Below are 21690 nucleotides of genomic sequence, written 5' to 3'. Positions count from 1 at the left end.
CATCGACTCCAACAGGATTTCCTAAGGTAGCGGGATACAAGGTCGTTGCAGGGCTATACTTGGCTGTGGTATTGTCACCCCAATGGCGTGACCAACACATTCCCCTTGCTCCTTGTTTGTGAGTATTTATACAAAATATCATTAAGGGTCCTCCTGATAAATACAATTTGCATACTAAAGACTTTATCATTTACATGATGCACCTATTCAACAACGCTGAAAGTCACCTCCTTCCTTCTCCCTGGGTGGTATGTAGATGATTTGGGAGGAGTTTGAGACGGCAATTCTTCTGCACTCTGGAGCTGTCACTGTTAAAATTCATTTAGCGTCAACAAAGGAGAGCAAGGAGATTTTATAGTCCCTGTGAAGTAGTTTTAACCTAGGAATCAAAAGACAAAGCCTGCTGTTGAATAGCAATATTTATTTAGCACTTTAACATTTAAATCTTTCTGCGTTTGGAGATGTCTTTCCTTTTGAACTGTTGGCACAAGTTTCTCTACTTGCCTGAAAAACTCTTTTTTTTTCATCTTGCACTGAATCCCCAGCAAATCCTCAAATATTCTCGCAAATCTCAAAGATATTAAAGCGTTACCCCCCCCCTCTTCTTCCTCCCGATTTAGACCTTTGAAGACTGGTGTGACTAGAATGATTTTGGAGTTACAACTCGGAGTCTGAATAAAAAATGATGGGAAGCATTTTGCAATACTGTAAGCAATACAATAACTAATTACTTATAGATTTTAGGTCACACTTGAAAAAGACAAATACTGAAATAAATGGATAATCATTTGGCTCTACCTCTAACATTTTGTTTAAATACTTTGGGTTAAATCCAGCTCTGTGTCACAGGAGGCCAACTGCCTACATTGATGCTTGCTCTGGCTTTATACTAGTGTGAATGAAAGCAGAATTGGTCCCTTTGCTCGGATCAGAAACACTTACTCGTAATATGGGCTGTGAGCTGAACTGAATGGTTGGTTGGACCTTTGCTGGACCATGCTGGCGGGAAGAGAGTTAACTAGGCATAGCCTACAGACCTGTAACCAGTGTTGACGGCAAGCGACACAGTAAAAAATCCCAGGGATTCATGGCCTGATGCTGCCTTCCACTGTTAGGTTTATCAGAAAAAGATAAGAAACATGCGTGCAGATTTGCACTGCTATGATCCTACTTGAGTCCGTGAACAGTAGGAGACTTTGGAAGCGATGGATGAAAACAAAATTAGAGCGCCATATATTACAAGATCGGTTTAAGCTTTAGGTATGCCCAACATGCATATTAAAATTTTTACCTCTCTGACTGTCCCTGATATGAGCAGAAGTCATTCCTTCCTTACACTTGACATTTAATATGATGGCTTTAACGTACTTAAAAAAAAAAAAAAAAGAACAACAACCCTCAGACAGAACAACTTCTTAGGTGTGAGCCAAATGAAATTGCCTTTTCTACATTTTCAGCTGGAATCATCAATAATTTTGCTAGGGCAAAATGTGTCATAGATGCATTCAGCATAAACTTGAGGCTTTGGAAACCTAACGGATTGGCTTTTAGTTAGTAAATGTCTTGCTTTTGAGAACCTCTGGGTGCCTGGGTGGCATTTTGAATTGCATGCAACTTATGTTGAGGCTATAAAAATTGCATTCGCCCTGTCATCACACGCCCCGGATGACCTGCAGCCTTCGCCTCTATGCTGTTGCTCGTGCTTTGACACTAATGCTGACACTGAGGCATGGAAACACTTGAATAATTACTATTTATTTATTAATACACATTCTCAGCAGGACCCTCTGTGATCGAAAGCTCCGTGGCTGTGAAATCTGCCCTTTGCTGCAGAACTGAGCTTTCCGGATCCGAGTTTCCCGGTAGAGGTGTTGGCTGGGGTGATGTGTCTCCGCACCCGGGGAAGCAGGAGCTCGGGGTGACGCTTCTCCTTCCTCCCGGAGAGTCACAAGACGTGAAACTTTAAGCCCTGGGCTTTAAGTGTCAGCCACTTCAACTGCTTCTCTGCTGATTTTGGTAAATCCTTCCAGTGCACGTCCCGCGGTCGCTGGCTGCTTCCCGTTTCCCCACCGTTGACAGAAAGCTCAGCCTTTTCTCCAAGAGGCCCCAGGTCCTGGCACAGTGCAGTACCTATGAAATGTTCAGCTCCTTGGGAAAGTGAGGAGAACAGCACCGGAAAGCCTGGAAATGATGTTTTAGGGCTACGGCGGAGACGTGGCCTCACGGGGCTGGCTAACTTGCTGGTCCTCGTGAGTCGGAGGGGCCGGGAGGCGAGCGCGTTGCAGCCCCGGGCACCTGCCTGCTTCTCCACCCCCCGACTCACCCCGCTCCTCTCCTCAGGTCACGCAAAGCGATCAGGGACAGGATGGGAGCACCCGGAAACACCAGCACTCCTCAGGGAAAGCGCTCCTTTTTAATTAATTGTATCCCTTTTATCCACGACAGTGTAATTGCATTCTGCTTAACTAAATCTTTTAAATTGGTGCTGGGAGGGAATGATAAGCAAAGCTGTACAATTCTTCATTAGTGACTGCAGACTGTCCACGCACCGTGCCGTGCGGGGAGGCCGGGCCAGGGACGGCGGAGCCGGACGGGGCAGCTGTCCCCAGGGACTGGTTTTCGGTCTCTGCGTGCAGCCATCGGCATCAGCATCTGGATTTCGTAAGGGTGAAGCCAATGGCGAGCTTGCGGTGCTTTCTCTAGTGCCTCCCTCGGAGCAAACCTCGCCGAGGCGCTGGGATGGAGGGATTTTGGGGAGATCTTGGGCTTTGCCTTAAAAAAAAAAAAAAGAAAAAAAAAGAAAAAAAAAAAAGAAGAAGAAGAAGGAAAAAAGGAGGGTTTGCAGCTGTTAAGAGTGGCGACAAAAACCTGCAAAACTGACCCGAATGCCTGGCAGTCTTGCCCAGCAGAGCTGCCTGGAAAGTATCTGCAGACGCGGCTCCGGGGGGCTGGCGGCCCTGGAGCTCCCCTTGGCGGCAGCAGGGCGAATATAAACCCTCATCCCGGGGGGAAGAAAGCGCTGGAGGCGCACAGGCTGCCAACGCGGTGCCCTTGCCGGCCGGAGTTAAACGAGGGCCGCTACAGAAACGCCAAATAGCAGCGATGTGCCGATTTATGGCGGCTGAGGAGTTGCCACGGATATCTGTGATTTGCATGAAAAGTGTGGGATTTAGTGAGAACTTCTGAACCTGCTAAAGCTGGGCTGGAAATCACTGAAAGATTTGTAACTCCTCATATTTATGTACCTCTGGGGCCTGTGTAATAAGAGTATATGAATGTGCCACAGTAGCACAAAACCTTTACAAAGGAGCAGGGGACTGTGCCCAGGCCGTAGCCCTGATCTCTTCAGGCACACCTGTGCTAATACTGCCTCAACGAGCCGGAGGCTGTTGCGGAACTGCCTATACCAAACCTCTGCAGAGCAGAGCAACCCCCCAGATCCCCACTGCTATTATTTCCAATGAACTAACGTGCATGGTGCACGGGGCTTTTCCCATTTCTTCAAAAGTGAAGAGGTAAGAGCTGCAAATTAACGGAGAAGCTCTTGGACGGGAGGCGTGATGGTATATTTGCAGTTTATTGACCTTATTGGCACAACAAGCGGGGAAAAATCTAAGTCTCCAAAACAGCTTTGTAAGGAGGTCTGAATATGCAGGTCTATTGGAAGGATTTAAAATAATTTAAAGCCATATCTCTGTTCCTCAGGCACAAAAGCTATCACCAAACAACTACAGCTACCAGGTCAGGCCATCAGCAGGTAAAAGCTGCCGTACACAGCATATAGGTGGATGCTACAGCAGGGGCAAACAACCTGTTTCTCAGTCCTTGCAAGTGTCTGTCCCCCTTGGAATTGTCCTCAAATGTCTTGGGTTTTTTTTTGTTTTTTTCCTGGTTTTAAAATTTTCCTGTCATCTCTTATGCTGGCACAGTGAGCTGGTGCAGGAAACAAATTCAGCTACCAACTATAATTCAGAGGTTTTTTTTTTTTTTTTTTTGTTTTTTTGTTTTTTAAATGAGGCAGTTTTCACAAGGATCAGCTCCCTGATCTGGCTCTTTGCACGGCCACGGTGATGACAGCTGATAATATGGCCAGCTTAAAGTGACAGCAGCTCTTGCAGTCTGAGCATACATGGGAACCAGGAGAAGTACAGGGTTGTGGCAATAGGGATTGTAAGTGATAGAGAAGTTAATTCAGCGCAACCAACTCTTCAGAGCAAAAATGCATCTTATTAAGCACATCCCACTAACAGGAAAGCTAGGAGAACCATGAAGAATTTCTTCTCGCTATAGTCATCACATTAGTGTCTCTTTTCTGGATTCACCCTCCTTTTGACATACGAGGAGCCGCTGTAAAACATTTTTGCTGCATCATCTAGCATCCCTTGCTGCTTAGTCCCAGTCAGCTAGCGCTTCTCCAAGGGTTCTCCATGCTGTTGGACAGTAGCTTGGGCTCAGTTTGTCCCCGTGCTGCTTAGGAGCAGACAAGCTGAACTACAGTGTCTTTGGCTCTAGGCACCCAAGCTCACACCCACAGTAAGGTGCCAAAGATGCAGGCTTTCTTGTCCTGGCACTGATCACGATTGCATTTTAACAGAGTGACCTGTAAGGCAAAATCTGAGAATAGGCTTGGATCCAATCTAATCCCTGGTGTTATGTTAAACCTGGTGCAACTGCCTGTTTCTGGATGCCCGTTCTTCAAAATGCAGATTGAGACTCATGGTATTTAAGCAACCACAGCCAAGCAACTGTGTTTTCCGAGTCATCAGAGGGGACCATAGAGACTTGACCTTCAGTGACCATTTTGCCTGATTAAAAACCTAAGTGCTTCAGTACTTAGCCTGAAAACACGGTGAGGAACTTGCCTGTTCACAAGGACAGTGAGAACACACAAGCATAAGCAGGCATCTGCTGATATAGCAAGAAAAGAACAGGGTTATTTCCTAAAAAGTGGAAAAGCTTCATTCACGTACTGCCACAAAAAAGAGGAAGGACTTTCACCCTGGAAAGACCTGTTCCAAGCCAAAGGGCTTTACTCAGCATGCTGTTAATGCTGGGTGAGTGCCTTCGCAGAACAGAAAGCTTGCATCTCTTCTCATTTGGGTGAGCAACTGTCCATCTCCACCAGCTTCAAAGTGTTTGACATTCATCAGGCTCCATCCATCGTTCTCTAACAGATGGTCCTTGCCAGGACTGATAATTGGCTCGGTTCATTCTCCTGCTGCCAAAGGCATCAAAGTGGACAGTGGAAAACACTAGGAATTTTCTAGACTTCTTTTCTGAAGCCCGAGACCCTGTAACCAACATTTGCTCTCATTTAGCACTGTGGTTGGTATTCATGTTGAGTTTTGTGCACTGTTGAATGCACTGAGCCTGCACCTTCTCCTCACAGTGGCTGTCACCTGCTCCTCTTACCAGCACCACTCAGAAGTTTTTCCATTTATATCTGAATTTGTGATTGCTAAAAACAAGTTTCAACACTATCTAAACAAGTGTTATTATGACCAACATTAAAGCAGACACAAGAGTTTCCTTAAATGTATTTCTTACATTTTTGAGAAAACACCCACAAGCAAGTTGCAAAATGCACAGCTATATGCAGGCTGCTGGTCACCTGCCAAGTGTCAAGTGGTGTGCAATGGGAAAGGAGAATAGTTAATAAAAAAAGCAAGCCTTTCAGTTATCATCTCTAGCATTGTTCTGTATGACAACTTCAATTAAGGCAGAAGCCTTTGGTTTTGGATCCATAATTTCACTCTGAAAGTTTAATTAGCAAGTACTTCTCCCTTACAGCTTTTTTTCATCTTCCCTTTGTTTTACTGGAGCATCTCTTCTCTAAAAACTTGAAAGCATTTAGTTTCCTATACCAGGTTATTATACCAAAGCAGTATTGCTCAAGCAGACAGACCAAGGAAACATGATCTGTGCTAAACCAGGGCAGGTGGCACCTGGTCCTTGGGCACTTACTTTTGTGCTTCAACTTGTGATCATCCTTCTCCTCTGGAGCACAGTCACATTTGCATGCCAGTTAGATCAGCTGATGATTTCTGAGCATCTGCTGTCTTGAGTATATGCACTTCACGGGGAGTTTTAGGCTCAGATTCATGATCAGGATACTGGAATGCAGGCACTAGGTCAACTAAGTCATAGTAACTTCTTTCCCACACTCTTAACCTGGTCTCTCTTACTGCTGGCTAAGCTAAAACACACCATCCCTCCTTTGCTGTGGACTGAGAAGTCCCACACATAAGCACAGGTCACTTGTAGAGCTGTGAGTCAGATCATGTGTCTGAGCTCACATCCTGCTGTGGCAGCTGGGATTTTCTGGATGACCTGCAGATCTGGTGACTGTTACTGATCTGTGGAAAATTTAATTAACAGGTGAAAAGAATAATGTCATAAGAACAGACAGACAGCAGCACCATGTACAGCGCAGGCTGGGCAGCCGTTTACGAGGGCAGCTCCCAAGTCCATCAAGCGCACTCCACCCCAGCATCCTCGTTGTGTGAGCAGTTGTGCAAACCCCAGCTTGGTTTTGCGCAGTCGAGAATTGAACGTTCATTCCCTCTGCAGTTAACTTCATCAAGCCAGATTTCTCCAGTGCCTTTGAAGGACAAGTTAAAAGAAAGTCACTGTTGGACAAGGGAAACAGGAATAACAGGAATATACATTTTTCTAAAGACAGTCCTGTGGATCGTAAGCATGTGTTGAGTTTCCCGGTTTGCTCATGGGAGATCAAGCTTTCTGGTGTAGCTTGAACAGCTCTTGACAGGCAGCTGCATCATCCCGAGAGGAAAGGACTGTCCCTTTGAGACTGCTGTCTTTGCTCTCCCATTTCTTGGGTGAGGGACCTTGCTGTGATGCTTTGGGGGTGCTCACTGCTTCCCTGGGTCAGACAGGCAGTGCCCCCTCTGCCACAAGGACCTGCGTGGGAAGCTGTTAGGGACTCACCTGCGCTGGCTGTGAAGGTGCTGATTGCGCGACTGTATCCCAGCATGCGGCAGACCACGGTGGCATCTCTACTGTCCCAGCTATCGTCACATATTGTTCCCCAGGAGCCGTTGTGAAGGATTTCCACGCGACCCCTGCTGCCCCCTCCAGCAATTCGTATAACATTATTGAGGTAGCCTGACAGGTCAGAGCAGAAGCAAATAGCTGTACTAATCGCACAGAAATGAGGAAAAACCCCACCATTGACAGAGGAAGCAGTGACTGCTCAGACTTGGATGAACATTCCCACCCCAGTGGCTGTGGTCTGGGAGAGACCACAAAGTCCTTGTAGCACAAATTAAAACAATTCACCACCCAGCCTTGGCTGTGAGACAGCCCAGCCGGCAGCCCAGGCCCTCCAGCACAACTGCTTGGTGCGTAACCACATGGGATCTGCTAGCAGTGCTGCAGGTAAGCTTCAGTTAGTCGGGTGTGCCTGGGGGACAGCTTGGTCCTGGTGCCAGAGAGTTTCCATGCAAGAAGCGAAGGGACAGAAGAATAAATAGAAGTCTAGTGCCTTCTCCCTTTTCACCTTTGCTCCCACTCACTCCTGGAGGACCCATTTCGAATTAAAAAACAAGCAAACATTTGAGAGTTGTTTAGGAAAAAAGTTATTACCTTTTTCTGAATAACTGTGCAGGTCAGAGACACAAGGGCTTCATTCCTTTGTGGAATGGAGCCTCTGAAGTGACCAAGAGTACATGGAAAAAAGCACGATAGGAGCACAGCAAGAAAAGCAGGATAACATATGGCAGTTTTCCTAATGTGTGACCTGAGCGAAAAGGGTACCCTGCAAAAATCTCATTCACTCAAGAGAAATGGATCTTGTTGCCACTACTATCTTTAAGATGACATCTCTGGCAGCCTTCGGGCTCTCCAGAAGCAGGCATGGTATCTCTAGAAGTATTTGTAGGAATACCTACATCATGCGTTTTGGTCTGTAGGTGCTGCCACAGGACAGCAGAATGCCACTTAACGCTTCTGTACGACATTCCCTGCCTTAAGAAAAAACCTGAATGTGCTTGACAAAACAGAACAAAACTGTGCAATCTTCCCTGCAGATGCTATCTCCACAGAGCACATATTGCCATCTCCCACCTAGCAGACTCTCCTGCACCTCTCCTCCAGAGACATAGGTCCAGTAGGGGAATGCACAGAAGAGCCCCAGATCAGCTCTGATTTATTTTGTTTCTGAGCACCTGTGTACTGCTCAGTGCAAACAAGTGGAGCAGGCTCCTGTCCTGCACCACAGCCAGGAAGAAATTCATGAACTCAGACACATTCTATTAGTGAAATTTTCCCTGTAATGGTTGCTCTAAAGTGTTCTCACTGTCCAAGAGGTGAATTTATGAAACCAAGCAGCACGGGTGAGTACTGTTAAGAATACTGTGCATCTAGTAGGGAACACTACAGAAGCTGAGAGTGCCACCAAAATACGACTTCTGCAGAGCTGCTGTGCCACTGTTGGATCCTCTGGTTATGCCTGTGTACTCCACCGAGCTCTGCGTTTCAGAAGTTTTTGCTATCTTTTTTTCCTCCTCCAGTCACTGATCTGTGGGGTTTCTTTTTTTAAAAAAAAGAACAAACAAACAAAACAGGTCTTGGCCTTGTCACTGGGTTTTTGGAAGCAGCCTGTGATTGGAAGGGATGGCAGGAAGACACATGGAGTAGCTGTGCTGTCGGCCCTTCTGAACCGTCTGTTTTTTGGAGTGGTGTCCTGTGATAAGAGGGTGAGCTAAACAGTCCTGGCATTTCAGTGCTGTGCTCCTAACTGCCACGTACACTGCAGCGGCTTGGTACTTTACAAGATGTCTCTATAAAAAGGCAACAGGAACAGGAATTGTTCCAGTTTTGCATGAGATGGGGGATTTGAGAAAAGCACTTACATATCTTTCAAACCTTCCAAGCTGTGACTGTGACACCCTGCTCATGCATTTTCAGGAAAGACCAATTTGTTGGTCAAGTTCCTCCAAATCAGCTTGGTGTCTGTGCCCTAGAACAGCTTGTGCCACTGCACGACGTAAGGTCCCAAACCCAAACATGCCACCAGACTCTGTGGCAAGCAGCCTTACCAGTAAGTCCAGCATCTCCTTTGGCTCCTTTGGCCCCTGCTGCCCCTTTTGGGCCAGGACTGCCGTAATCCCCCTTTCTTCCTTTTTCACCAGGTAGGCCCGGACGGCCTAGGTAGAAAATATAAGAAAGTTGATACATTTGTCAGTTCCCAAAGGAAAGAGCTCACCAAGTGTTTCACACTGTTTCACTTTAGAGTACTTTGCTAAATAAACATCAAAATAAGTAATACTGTAGAAGTGTTTACCTTGTAGGCCCTGGTCTCCCTTTGTTCCTTTTAGTCCTGGAAAACCTAAGATCATCAAAACCAAAATAAAATGCATAAGACACAAGTATTTATACAATTTAAGTTATTCAAACCAGTATTTAGGGTGGGTTTCATCCAGCCCAGTTTAGCTATCTAAACTATAGAGGTCTATTTCTGAAGTGAGTGCCTAATTTCCCATTATACTCAATGGAGACCTAATCAATGCAGAAAATAGACATTGGAGAATCATCTCCTCCTGAAGTTCAGCTGCTTGTGGTCTTCTGTATCACATCCTAAACTCCACTGACTAGATAGAGCATATCTTCAGTGACTGTAGAGAGAGCCTAGACACACGAAGTCTGGTTTGTCTGACATTTGTAAACACAAAGTTAGGCCAGGCAACTCCCATTCCTATTATCTAGGTATGGGATGAATGCAGAAGGGTGCGGTACTCTGAATTTCCTCATCTCCTGATGGAGTAACTATGGAGGTTGTGTGCACTATATAAATGAAGAGTTAAAAGTGCCAATGAAACCCATTCTCTTCTCCTTTACCTCTGTCTCCCTTTTCACCTTGAGGTCCCCTCTCGCCTGCAGTTCCTGAAATTAAAAACAAATTGACAAAGAAGAAACCGTCACACATAGCAAGGTCAGTTTAGGAGAACAACCAGTTACAAATATAGTAGCTTTGTACCTGGACTACCGTTGATACCTGGGGCCCCCTTCTCCCCTTTCTGACCAGGTCTGCCATCGAAGCCAGGAATTCCCGGGGGGCCACGTCCTCCAGTTAAACCTTGACGTTGAGTACAAGCAGTACATGTGAAATGCAAGCAAATAATGAAGGAGAGAAAAGAACTACTGCAAGACAGCTAAATCACTGGGCCCTGTGCTTTGCAGATTGAGTTCTCTATGAAGGTGAAACAAATGGTGGTTCTTTCCAAATTGCAACCCTCCCCTGGCAGCACCAATCTTCACTGTGGACCGTCGCTCACTGCACTGTTAAAGGCTGCAGGAAATTGGGCCCTTGCAGGCTGCCAGCCATGAGCAGCACAAGTGCTTTCCTAAAAGAGCAGCCAATTTTTGCCCTTGCACGTGTGTACGTACCACAGGAAGGAAGATGTGGCCTTCCTTCTGCCTCATTCTCATGCGTGCTGCGAGTGGGGTCTAGCTGAGGCAGCCTCAGCTGCAGGATGGGTTTACACAACATTAGCATGGTTTCTTCATTCTGTCATCGTCTCTTACCCATGTTGGGATCTACCTCAGATATGGTTTTCCATGTCATGAAGCACCCCCTTAAAAATATCACCTTTCGTGCACCTTTTGCATGGCTTACCTGCCTCTCCTTTCTGCCCAGGAGGTCCAGGCTCCCCCACCCTACCTGTAAGAAAATGCTGATGTTGGTGCTAGTGGGGCTTAACCAAAGGCTTCAGCTAGCTCCAGCCCTCCAGCACCACACACGTGTGCTAACAGGAGCGGGGGCTGTGCTCTGTACTCTTCACTTACCATTGAAACCTGGCAGTCCTGTGTCTCCCCGATGCCCCTGAGGGCCAATAGGTCCATGGGGCCCAGGATCTCCTTTCTTGCCCATTTCACCTTTCTGTCCTTGGAGACCTAGCAGAGAGCACAGCACACATGTAAAAATCATAACAAATTTGTCATCTCTGAAGCCAGCGGGGCATCTTCCTCTAAGCTTCATGAAGTGTGAGAGTTTGGCCTCACGTTTGCATTTATTAGTCAGTGGCATCTGCATAAAATTGTAGGATGACAAGGCCAGACGGGACCTCAGGAATCAATCTGAGCCAGCTGCCAGCTCTGGCCAACTGTCCTGCCAGATGTTTGTCCGACCTGGTCTTAAAGATTTGCAAGGCTGGAGACTGCACCTCCCTTGTCTATTCCCAGACTATCCCTACCACTAGAAGGTTTTCTTATCTGAGTCTCTGTTACTGAAAGGTTTATTGCTTTTCCTACCCACAGTGGAGATAGAGGACAGTTTATTCAGCTCCTGTGCTTTGAGATAATTGCCATGTCTCTCCTTAGCCTCCTCTTCTCTGAGTAGGGGATCAGTGTGGTCTGACAGAGCTGAAGTACCTGAAAGTAACTCCACACTTCTAAAGGGTGACCTCTCCTTCACTCTTTTGCTCCAGAATTATCCCAGAGTCCTTGGCTTAGGTATTCCTTCCACTCCCTTTTCACACCTCATGTGAACAAGCACAGCTCCACGGGAGCCTGCAGGATCTGGTGACTTACTTCTAGAGGAAGCTCTAGCCCACCTGTCCAAAACATCCTCTCAGCTGTACCATGAACATCTTTTGCTTTCTTTTGCCATCCTGCTTTCAGCCTTTCCTCTCTGGCTGCAGCCCACATAAGTCTGTTGAATAGCAGTTATCCAGGAGATGCCCACTAGTGCATGTTACACAGGAGAAACACGTTGCATAATTCCTCTAGTTAAGTTGTATAGAAGTCAGGATGGTATAAGATATAAAGCTTTCAGAAACAGGTTTTACTACAGTGAGGCCTGATATCCACAGGCTTCTGCATATCAATTGTGCTGTATTAGTTTATACCATAAAAATCCTACTGCAAACGTCACTGCTTTAATCTGGAACAGGCTGATAATTGAGTGCCTGTGGCTCTTGTTAGACAGGGTAGCTCTATAAAGAGACTTCCATGGTGCAGAGTCAACATTTTGCGACTCCCCTTGCCCCAGCCCTCCTCTGGGAGCTTTGCTGGAGCGTGACACAAAATGAAATCCCTTTGGGTCAGGCAGACTGTCCTGTTCATCCAGCCTCTTCATGGGCTGGCAAGCCATACTTAGAGATATCTGTGTTTTTAATGAAAATAAACTCTGAAGATTTCATGTGATGTTTTAATTGGAACCAATTGAAACAGGAGTACATAGAAGAATCTTTGAAATGTGGAGAGAGTAAAATAGTCTTACCTGCAGGACCCATCTCTCCTTTTTCTCCTCTTATTCCTGGTTCACCACGTGGGCCAGCAGGACCAGAGTCTCCTTTACTTCCCTTCACACCCTGAAGTCCTTGTAAGCCTGCATTGGAAATACCACGTTTTCATGCTTTATCGGATATAATGTTTAGATATAATGTTTAGAGACTATTGGTAGCAGCCCATGCAGCTCAGCTGGAGACATGAGCCAATCTCTGCTCTCAGCATGCTTGAGTAGTGCCAGTGATCACAGGGAATTAGATGACAGTGGCCAGTACACTGGCTCTAAACATTTATCTTTAAAATAAGAATTCTTCTAGTTAAGTGTTGCTCTTGTTCACATTAAATATACATAGGTTTGTTTCCTTCAGCTCCAATGGCATTACTACCAACTTACCTCTGTGACTGAGGACAAGATTGTCCATAAAATCCATCAAGTCATGTTATAATCATCCACAGAAGCAGTTCAGGTATCAGAAATACTTTACCTTGGATTCCTGGGTCTCCCTTCATCCCCGGTGGCCCTTTCGGCCCTGAAATGCAAGATTCATTTATCAGCTGATACACCTCGTCTATTTGCAGTAATGATTAGAAAGAAGAGATGAATTTTTTAAAATCATTCTTCGTGCATGTTCCTTCTGTCACCACTAAGCCCAATTTTCAGCTGGCATATGGGAGCATAAGTGCTCTGCTGAAGTCTAGGCTGACCACATGGCTAGGGATGGGCCAGCTGTCTGCAGGCCAAGCCCTGCTGACCGCAGTCTGACAGGGACCTTTGGGAAATCTTTCCTGAAAAGGCACTGAACTATTGGGCTACGATTCATAACATAGCAGGCACCAAACAGCAGTGTTTGGACAGAGGTGGTGTTTCAATGTTGTAAGTGTAGCCAACAAGATATGAAAACATGATTTCTAAAAAAAGTTAATTTTCTTTCCTTCAGAAGAAGCTCAGTGTAGCCAAGAACACTAGGGATGGATGAGATACAGATCTGACTTAACAAGAATTGCATCTTAGACCATCATCATAGGATCATAGAAACATTGGTTTCTCTGGGAATTGCCTGGTCCAACCTCTGCTCAAAGCAGTACAGTTGCCAACATTAGATCTGGACTTGCTGCATCCTCACTGTCTGGAGACATTTATCTCCTAGAGTGGGTGTAATTCCACCCCAGAAGATCTGGGGACCCCGAGCAGGGTAGCAGCTTTGACAGGGCTGCAGAGGGGAGCGCTTCATCCCAGCCCACTCCTGAGCCCAGGCAGACAGTTCCCCAGGGGCAGGACAGGTAAGGTCCTGAATTTTTTGCTATTCATTATGTGCACTGTTCGGTTGGGGTCCTATAGAGCAGGGATTGATGAAGTGTCCTTGAATTGTACTGGCGTGAGACAAAAAGCCCAGTTACACTCCGGTTATGGGATAAACAGGAGCCCCCTGTAAAGAGTTCACGTCTCCCTTTCTACTCTGGTTGTATTGGCTGGACAAGGTCTTTTGCAGAGGTAAAATATTTTATTACATTAGTTGGTGAACTTGTATTGCCTGTGTCCTTTGCCCATCACAGTAAAACACCACTATTACTGACAGCAGATAGTTACTTCTCACTTCATTTTTCCTTTCTCTTTCTTACCTGTGTCTCCCTTGTCTCCTTTCTCTCCTGGAATGCCAGGTGCTCCTGGTGCTCCTGCAAGGAGAGATGAAGGCGGAGTAGGATGTACCATGGCACAAGCTCCTGCGGATGGCTGCAGCATGCCCTTGGGCAGGAAAAGAGCATGGCTGTTGCCTCAGCTGCAGCAACAGCAGCCACAGCTGCTGAGTAACTGAGAGCCTTACAACACAAGATCCTTATTGCATGCCTGGGCTGTCCCATCGCATCAACACATCTCCATCTGGCCCCACTGTGAGGGGCTCAGCCCCCGGTGATTCCACAGACTGGTGTTGGTACAGGTGCTGCAGGAGGAAATAACTGCTCACCTGGAGATCCATCCCTTCCAGCTGAACCTTTCTCTCCTTTCAAGGTACTGACTGCACCAGGAGGACCTTGGACACCCTTTTCCCCTGGATCACCTGGAAGTGGAATTAAGAAGAGAAAAAACTAAATCCGTTGTTTTCTATGCATGGAAGGCATTCCCACCTCCTCTTCTCTCTAGGCCCTGGTACTGCACCTCCGGCACTGCTGGGAGGTGGCAGAAAACACAGGTTCATAGAGCCTTTGAAAATCGGGATGTTTTTGTGTCTTTCTGTTCAAGGCAAATACACAGTCCCTGTCATTCCAGCAATTCACTCCTCGCTTTGTGCATTTGCCCACCTGCACTACTCCAGACACAAGCTAATTCTCACCAATTTTGTGAGAGGAAAAGAACGTACAAGAGTTTGTTTCTAACTTACCTTTTTCACCTTTCTGTCCTGGGAGCCCCTTTCCTAAAACAGAAAAATAATCACTCTTGTATTGCTCAGATAACTTCCAGTGTTCACTATGTCTTTCGTATCCTGTGGTCTGTCATTTCTGTGTTACCTACCCTGTGACCCAGGTTCTCCTTTGTTTCCAGGTGGTCCTTTGGGACCCACGTCTCCCTTCTCGCCTGCCTCTCCTTAAAGACAGATTTAGCAATAGAATAAACAAATGTAAGCAAAAGGCTGCAGGTCAAATTCCAGCTTTACTGAAATCAGAGGCAAAAATACTATTGGTCTGAGTGGCCAAGGACATGATCCTACTCCAACACCTTTCTCTTCATATCCCCAGCTGAGATGATGCTGGTTTCCACCTCCCTTCCACCACCCGTAGGAGCTGGCTAAACACCTGTTTGAGCATGCTGCAGTGCATTTTGGGGAGCTCTGAAGAGCTGGAGGTCCATCAGCCAGCTCCCAAGAACCAGCTCAACCAGCTCCCAGTTCTTTCATGATTAAGGAAAAGCAAGAGCAAGAACTTCAAAACTCACCTGGCCGTCCTTTTTCACCTTGACTTCCTTTCTCTCCTTTGGCACCTGAACCAAACACAATGACAGCCTTCATTTCCCAGAAGCCTAAGACAGCTCCACTCCAACAAATCACTGACTCTCTATGCCGCATTAAAAGCAGTGGTATTACTTCTAAGTTTGAACCAAGTAGCAGGCAATCAGCACTCCCTAGGGAGGTCTGACCACCTCCCCTGAATGTCAGCTCTGGTCACCATGTCTGAATCTCGTCAGGATCTTGCAGTCTCCTTCAGAGACTTATCCCCTTAGAAAGGAATCTAAAACTGGTCTCCATAAACACCCCAACTCCTGACCACCTGTGCTGCTCACAGGATTTGTCTCATCTCACACAGGGATTTGGGAAGGTTATTGCAGATAATGACCAGCTCCAGTTCACTTCCCCCATCACATCTGAGCTTTTCTGGCTGAGTAGCAGTGAGGACGCAAAGTCAAAATGTTCCCCTACAGTCACTTTACCACTGCAGGAAGCATGCAGTCAGGCCTAGGCTCCCAGTAGATGAGTCAGAAGGTGCAGCAAGTCTCTTCATTCCCAAAGAACTGGCTTTCTGCACATTTTGTATGATGTGGGCCTATAGACTGAATTCTCAAATCCTCACTTCAGATTCTTTATAGAAAAAAGGAGAGCAAGAGAAAAAGAGGAAAAAGTTGCTCATGGCTCATATACCTACATACCTGGTGGACCAGGATCTCCTTTGCTCCCAGGACGCCCTGAAATGAATATTTAATGGATATTTTTCAGTAGTCAGCACTCAGCAAATGACGTGCCAGAACGGGGTTGGTAGGTTTTAGGGCTCAGCTGAAGACATCACCCTGCAGTCAGAGCCAGGGCCTACAAGCATGCTGTGCCTACAGGAGGGGAGAGCAGACTGGAGCTGTATTTGCTTCTGCACAGGGAGCTGCCAGGCTGTGGATGTGCAGAGGCAAAGCTGCTCAGGGCCACGTGCACATGGGGGACAAGTGCACAGAGGGGGATGTGCTGCTGGCCAGGAGCATTTCCAGCTCCCCTGCCAGGGTGTCAGGAACCAATGTCTAACCCTGGGCATTTGAGCGTTACTTATTAGAAGATATGAGGAGCAATGTGAAAGTGCCCAAATCTTGTCCTAGTTATCCATCTGTCTGAACTAGCTTGCTAATTCTATGGGCCCCGCACCCTTTCTGGTACTTGCATGGCTCTTGGGACGACAGTGTCACAAGACTTGTTTGGGTTAATGGTTTACCCGGGTTTGGCCCAGCTGAGGATCTGCGCTCTGCGGTCTCACACAGAAGGACTGCAATTCTCGGGCATCATGAGGGCCTTGGCTTTGCTGGTTGTACAGATGACTTGGCTTTCCCCACCATGCAACTGGCATAGCAAGGCAGAAGGCTGTGGAGAAAAAGAACCATACCTGCAGCCAGGGTGATGTTGTTCATCATCATCATCATGTTTTCATTGCTGTTTTTAATTATGTTGATTTCCTCTTCTAAGCTTCTCATCCAGTCTTTTTCAGGTGTCATGTCCCTCTCTATGTAGTTCTTCTTCAAAAGAAGTTTTTCTGCAAAGGAGCTTTCCAACATCTCTTCTGAGTAGGAGGTATTTTTTCCTTGAATTTTTGACATCTCTCTCTCCATCTTAAAGACTGAGGAAACAGAAGGGCCGTGCAGTAAGCATTCCCTGCCTGGTGTGGACTGGGCAATGCCTGTTCTGCAGAGCTGTTCCTCATGGCCTGTGGGAAAGGTGGTCTTCTTCTGCAGGACAAACAGAGCTAAACTCTCAGCTGACCCGGGGAGGTGTTTTTGGGGTGCTGGTCCTTGCACACTGGGAGTGCTCCTGCCATCCCCTCCGGGCAGGCGCAGGGGCTCTCCACAGCACCTCTCCAGCAGCCTCGTGTCCCGGGACGCCTGCCCACTCGCAGGGGCTGCGCTGGGAGGGAGGGACACCGCAGCAGGGTGGAGGGGACCTGACGGAGGGGGGACACGCTCTGGGGGTGAGGGTTTGGAGGGAGAATGCTGCAAGGAAGAGTGCAGAGGATCCCTCCTGGCAGGGAGGTGGGACCGGTGCGGGGAGAGGGGCCATGGGGCTCCTGTGCAAAAGGGGCAGGAGGAGACAGGTCTCTGCAAAGAGAGGAGGGTGCAGATGAGTCAGCAGGTGCCCGAGATGGAGACGCTGGAGGACACAGGGTCTCTGGGGTACTCGGTGCCCTCTGCCCACCAGAGCTGTTCAGAGCCATGCCCTCCAGGCACGCTACACTGCAAAGGGACACCCAGCAAAGCTGCCTTTTGTTGTCGAGCCTGCAGCAGGGCCAAGTTACCTTTGTATGCCAGCAGCGCTTGGCCAGCCGTCAGGAGCAGCAGGTAGACGGTGAGGGCCAGCCGAACACAGCACGCAGATGGCTCTCGTTTGCTTTGAGGCTCTGAAACCCAACAGAAGTGGGGTGGGCATCCTCTCGCACCTTTGTCACTGCAAACTCCCCTCAGGCCATGATAAAGTACGAATGCTTTCCAGAGGCTGAGAACAGCCGGGTCCCTCGGGGAGGTCCAGGTCCCGTAACAGCAGCAGGCTGCCTTCTCCTCCCCCTTGCACGTGCCCGTGCTTTGCACTGCAATTCACACCCGGCTATCTTTTCCTTAGCTGTTTTAACCAGCTTGCTTCAATCGAGATTTAATCCAACGTATAACAGTACAAATACAGTAGTTCTCCCCTTTCCACATCAATAAACTCCCTGCTTTCATTGCATTTAGTTGTCCCAGGCTGCCATGCAAAGAGGTTTCTTTAAAGCACATGCTGTCTCCAAAGCACTGGGTACATGTGAACAGTGATATATGTATCAATTGAAATAAGTGAAAAATCAATAATAAACTGAATGGTGGATAAAATGAAGACAAGTCATAACTTTTAAAACAAACTGGCACCAGCAAGCATTAAAAGAAAAACTGCTTTGTTGAATTTTGGCCTTCAGGGAGGAAAAAGAAAAAGTGTTTCAGAAGCATTAATAACTACTTCAAACATGCAATAAGTTAGCCTTAATTGAGTTTTTTCAAAGTAATATAATCAGGAGTTTAAAGGCTTAGCTTTAAAAGAGTACAATGATTTAATTAGTTTTATAGTAGAATGGTTTAGTCAGCAATATTCTATTTATATTCCACTGAAATTCATAAACTTATTTTTTCGTTGGATTTGGTGATTTGAATATCTTCAATGTTAAGGCATGGAAGTTTTACTCAATAAAATTAGGCTTTTTCTAAAAAACAGGGAAAGGAACTAATATTTTCTGATGCTCTGATGCATCAGCTTCTGCCTAGAAAAGATACTTTCACATACTTCTCTTTTTACATGGTCAGTTAATTTAGTAGCAAATGTCACTGTAAAAAAACCATTTAGTACGCAATATAAATACAATATTCTATTTTATGTGCTGTTTTCTTCATAGACCAGATAAAATCATATCAATCCCTTTAATAAATAGAAAAGCCTTACCACTTATCTGAAATGTTGTAACAGTAGCTGAAGCAAACCCAGTCTTGTCTGAAAGAGTCAAAGTGTTCATATCACTTGAATTCCCCTCTCCTTTGTGTCTATCTTTGATTTCCATGACAAATTTCTTGCGGCTAACCTAAAATCTTGCCAGATTATGGACGATAAAGAACTGACGGGGCTTCCTATCTGTCTGGTGATTTGATATGCTTTCTGATACGCTTTGCCTATCCACTCAGTTTTTATAGACTTGTGAGAACCCTGATGTGGTAATTCAAACAGTTCCTCAACTCCCACAGCCAGGACATGCAGCTTCCCCCACGTGCTCACCCCGGCCCGCCAGCCCGCAGAGCCTACGGCACGAACGCGGCCGAGCTAGTCAACATCGCTACGACGCACTTAACGGGGGTCGGACGTGTGGCCTTTAGACTCAACCGTAACATGAGCGAAACTCCTCCCATAGCCAAGGTACTTGGTTAAAAATTGGCCCCAAGATCCATTCCCTAGGAAGGGAGGCTAAGTCCTAAGCAGCAGTAAAAAAAACAAACAAAAAAAACAAACAAAACCAACCAAACAAAAAAAACCCCAAACACCACCCCCAAACCCACACATTAACTTGCACCAACATGACAATTTAGTGATAGTGCGTGACTGAAACACAAGGAGGGAAAGTGCCTGCAGGAGTTGTAAGGAAGAGCAAGTGTCGGCGGGATGAGGAAAGCAGCAGCCTGAGTGGGTCTGGGAGCTAACCGAGAAGAGCCTGTAAAGGGAAGCCTCCATCCCCTTTGCTGAGGCTCCCTCCAGCCTTCTGTGTTCTCCTCAATCCATCCTCCAAAGCCACAGATACAGTTTCTACCACTTCACCACATCTTTGCTCACTTCCTGTAAAACGCACAACCATAGCCCTTACCATAACATTTCAATTATCCCTTGATTTTGCAAGGCAAGGTGACTCACCCAGATAGCACATCAGAGCCACACGCAGGAACAGGGCAGAAGCTCCTCACCCAACATACTACCCTGCAACACCTCCCCTCCTCCCAACAGCCCATGGGGATTTTGAAGTCCTCCTCTACATCCTCCCTTCAAACATGCCTGTACAGCTGCTCTGTTATTAAATTCTGTTACACCTGGCAAAGTGGAATAATTTGCTTCATTGCAAAGGGCTGAGATACCCTGCCCAGCTAGGGTGGCTGGAGAAGTTAGCACCCATCAGCTGAACCCCCGTGACTACTGGGTCATGCACCCCACTTGCGATGCTGTGCTTGGGTAAACTCTTTGGCTGATTCCCTATACCCAGGTAAGGGTTTCTGATGGTTTCTGATGGTTTTGGTGGGTGAACTGACCACTCAGTTCTGCACAAGCCTAAAGCCACCTGCCTCTGCTGGGCCAGGTGACTAGCTAGGCACAACCGTGCTTGCGTTGCCAAGGGGCTGTTTGTAGGCATGGATGTGATTCAGCTGTGTGCAGACAGCGGGTTGATTTACAGCAGAAAAGCTGTTAGCCACACAGCGAGGCTAATGCGTTTTACTTCAGAAAATATTAAAAAAGAAGTAGCTGGCAGCTGTAGTTTTTCAAAAAGCCCTTTCAAAAGGTAAAGGCTAAGACTAGATCTTCGTGTCCTCCTCCTCTCAAAAAGAAGTTCGGGGGTAGGATTTTCCCATCTCTCATAGCCGTGCTGTGGCCATTTCGTTCAACTCTTAATGGCCCAGGGGACATCAGTGTAAAAGTGGGGGCAGAGGAAAGAACCAGGTGCCCAATTTTGACGGTCCTGATCTGCGGTGCTCCAGGGTTCAAAGTCCAATTCTCCACTTAGCTGTTTTGGGAAGGTCAATAAGAAAGCCATAATCCCACCCTGCTTTGCCTGTCCAGCTGTGGTTGCCTGTGCACATCATCAACCCTGATTCCCCTTTTCTTTACACCTAATTTACACCAGTGCAACTCCACGTGTTGCCAGAGTCATACTGGTCAGGCAAGCGACTGGCCACCTGGAAGTGTCACAGCATGTTTCCGTCTAGGTGTTAGCCTACGCAAACACGTGGTGGATTTCTCATGAAGAACCGTTTTTCTGTGCAGGTGGCTCAAGGGGGTCGCCGTCATGCCAAGGGCATCAGAGATCACGTATCGATGCACTTGCTGAGCCTCGGGGAGAGCTCGCGGTAGCTGCCGACCCCCTTCTTTCTGCGATCTTTTGTTTCTTGCTGTGCCATCACTGCCAACAGCAATAGATTGACTTTGATTGTGCAACGAGGGTTGCTAAATCAGGAAAGGAGAAAGAAAAGAAACCGCTGATTCAGTGCAGTCTCCTTGGGTGGAGGGTTTGCTGAAACAATGGGATTATTAATAGAGCAGCAGTTTCCAGCACATTAATGGGCCCGTCTGCCAGGCCAAGCAGGCCCGTCCGCCAGCCCTCTCTGCTGGGAAGCACTGGCCCCTTTTCCCTTTGATGCGATTCCTGCCTGGCCTGAAGTGCTCTGCTGAGATCCCCACGAAGAGCCTGAGGTTTTCGCTTTGCCCTCTCCCGTCCCCTTCCAGGCACGCTGAGACCGTATGCACCAGGTAAGTGGGCAAGCCAAGGACACGGCGTCTGGGCAGGGACACAACCGGACATCCGTGGCAGGTGCTGGTCGGCTGCCGTCGTAGGCACAACCCTTCCAGACAAGCAGGAAGCCCTTAGGGGTGAGGCTGTCCCCAGGCACCAGCAACTTCTGCTCTTGCTCTTCAGCCCTGGCCACCTCCTGGTCAGGACTTTGTCCCAGCCCCAGAGCAGCGTGCCCAGGCAAGGTGGCAGTCTCCCTCATTTGTTTCCTGAATAAGAAGACATCCTAGTTCAGAGGTGTTTCTCCATTTATCTACAGTATGGTAATTTTTACAAACCCACCTAACTGATTCCAAAAGGTCAGGAAATGTCCTAGGCATAAACGCGCAGAATTCAGAGGGCTTTGGTGGCCTTCCAAAGGTGGGAAAGAGAAGAGGCAAGGACACAAACAGACCCTATGCCTGGTAAACCAGGGTAGCAGCCGCC

The 21690-nt window shown here is 47.2% G+C and overlaps 1 protein-coding gene across 3 annotated transcripts; it reads right to left on the bottom strand.

Annotated features, from left to right (window-relative positions):
• Positions 1-1772: 1772 nt before the first annotated feature.
• MARCO (macrophage receptor with collagenous structure) lies at positions 1773-18871 on the bottom strand. 3 transcript variants are annotated; one of them, XR_003260558.2, is made up of 20 exons: positions 18669-18871; positions 17503-17604; positions 16600-16830; positions 15887-15922; positions 15179-15223; positions 14759-14830; positions 14628-14660; positions 14214-14306; positions 13870-13923; positions 12735-12779; positions 12242-12349; positions 10807-10914; positions 10637-10681; positions 9998-10096; positions 9859-9903; positions 9305-9349; positions 9060-9167; positions 6949-7125; positions 5965-6601; positions 1773-2772 (listed from the first exon to the last, which is right to left on the bottom strand). XR_003260558.2 is itself a non-coding variant. In XM_026109066.2 (19 exons), the coding sequence occupies exons 1-19, from the start codon at positions 18781-18783 to the stop codon at positions 6471-6473; spliced, it is 1692 nt and encodes a 563-aa protein (XP_025964851.1). In that variant the 5' UTR covers positions 18784-18871; the 3' UTR covers positions 5520-6470. The 3 variants fall into 3 exon arrangements, 1 of the variants encoding a protein (XP_025964851.1); XR_003260557.2 differs by lacking the exon at positions 1773-2772 and adding an exon at positions 3559-5291; XM_026109066.2 differs by lacking the exon at positions 1773-2772 and having other exon boundaries at positions 5520-6601.
• Between the last annotated feature and the right edge of the window lie 2819 nt (positions 18872-21690).

The sequence above is a fragment of the Dromaius novaehollandiae genome, chromosome 7 (assembly GCF_036370855.1).
Source record: "Dromaius novaehollandiae isolate bDroNov1 chromosome 7, bDroNov1.hap1, whole genome shotgun sequence".
Taxonomy (NCBI): domain Eukaryota; kingdom Metazoa; phylum Chordata; class Aves; order Casuariiformes; family Dromaiidae; genus Dromaius; species Dromaius novaehollandiae.
This window is presented reverse-complemented; position numbering and strand designations above follow the sequence as displayed.

What these genes read in the sequence shown, in the direction of transcription:
- MARCO (XM_026109066.2), bottom strand. Translation starts at nt 18,783, where the DNA reads ATGGAAATCAAAGATAGACACAAAGGAGAGGGGAATTCAAGTGATATG. An exon ending in AGCGCTGCTGGCATACAAAG is followed by an intron (nt 16,831 to 17,502) that starts GTAACTTGGCCC and finishes CTGTTTCCTCAG; the next exon opens with TCTTTAAGATGGAGAGAGAG. An exon ending in TGGGCAGAAAGGAGAGGCAG is followed by an intron (nt 10,097 to 10,636) that starts GTAAGCCATGCA and finishes CTCAACGTCAAG; the next exon opens with GTTTAACTGGAGGACGTGGC.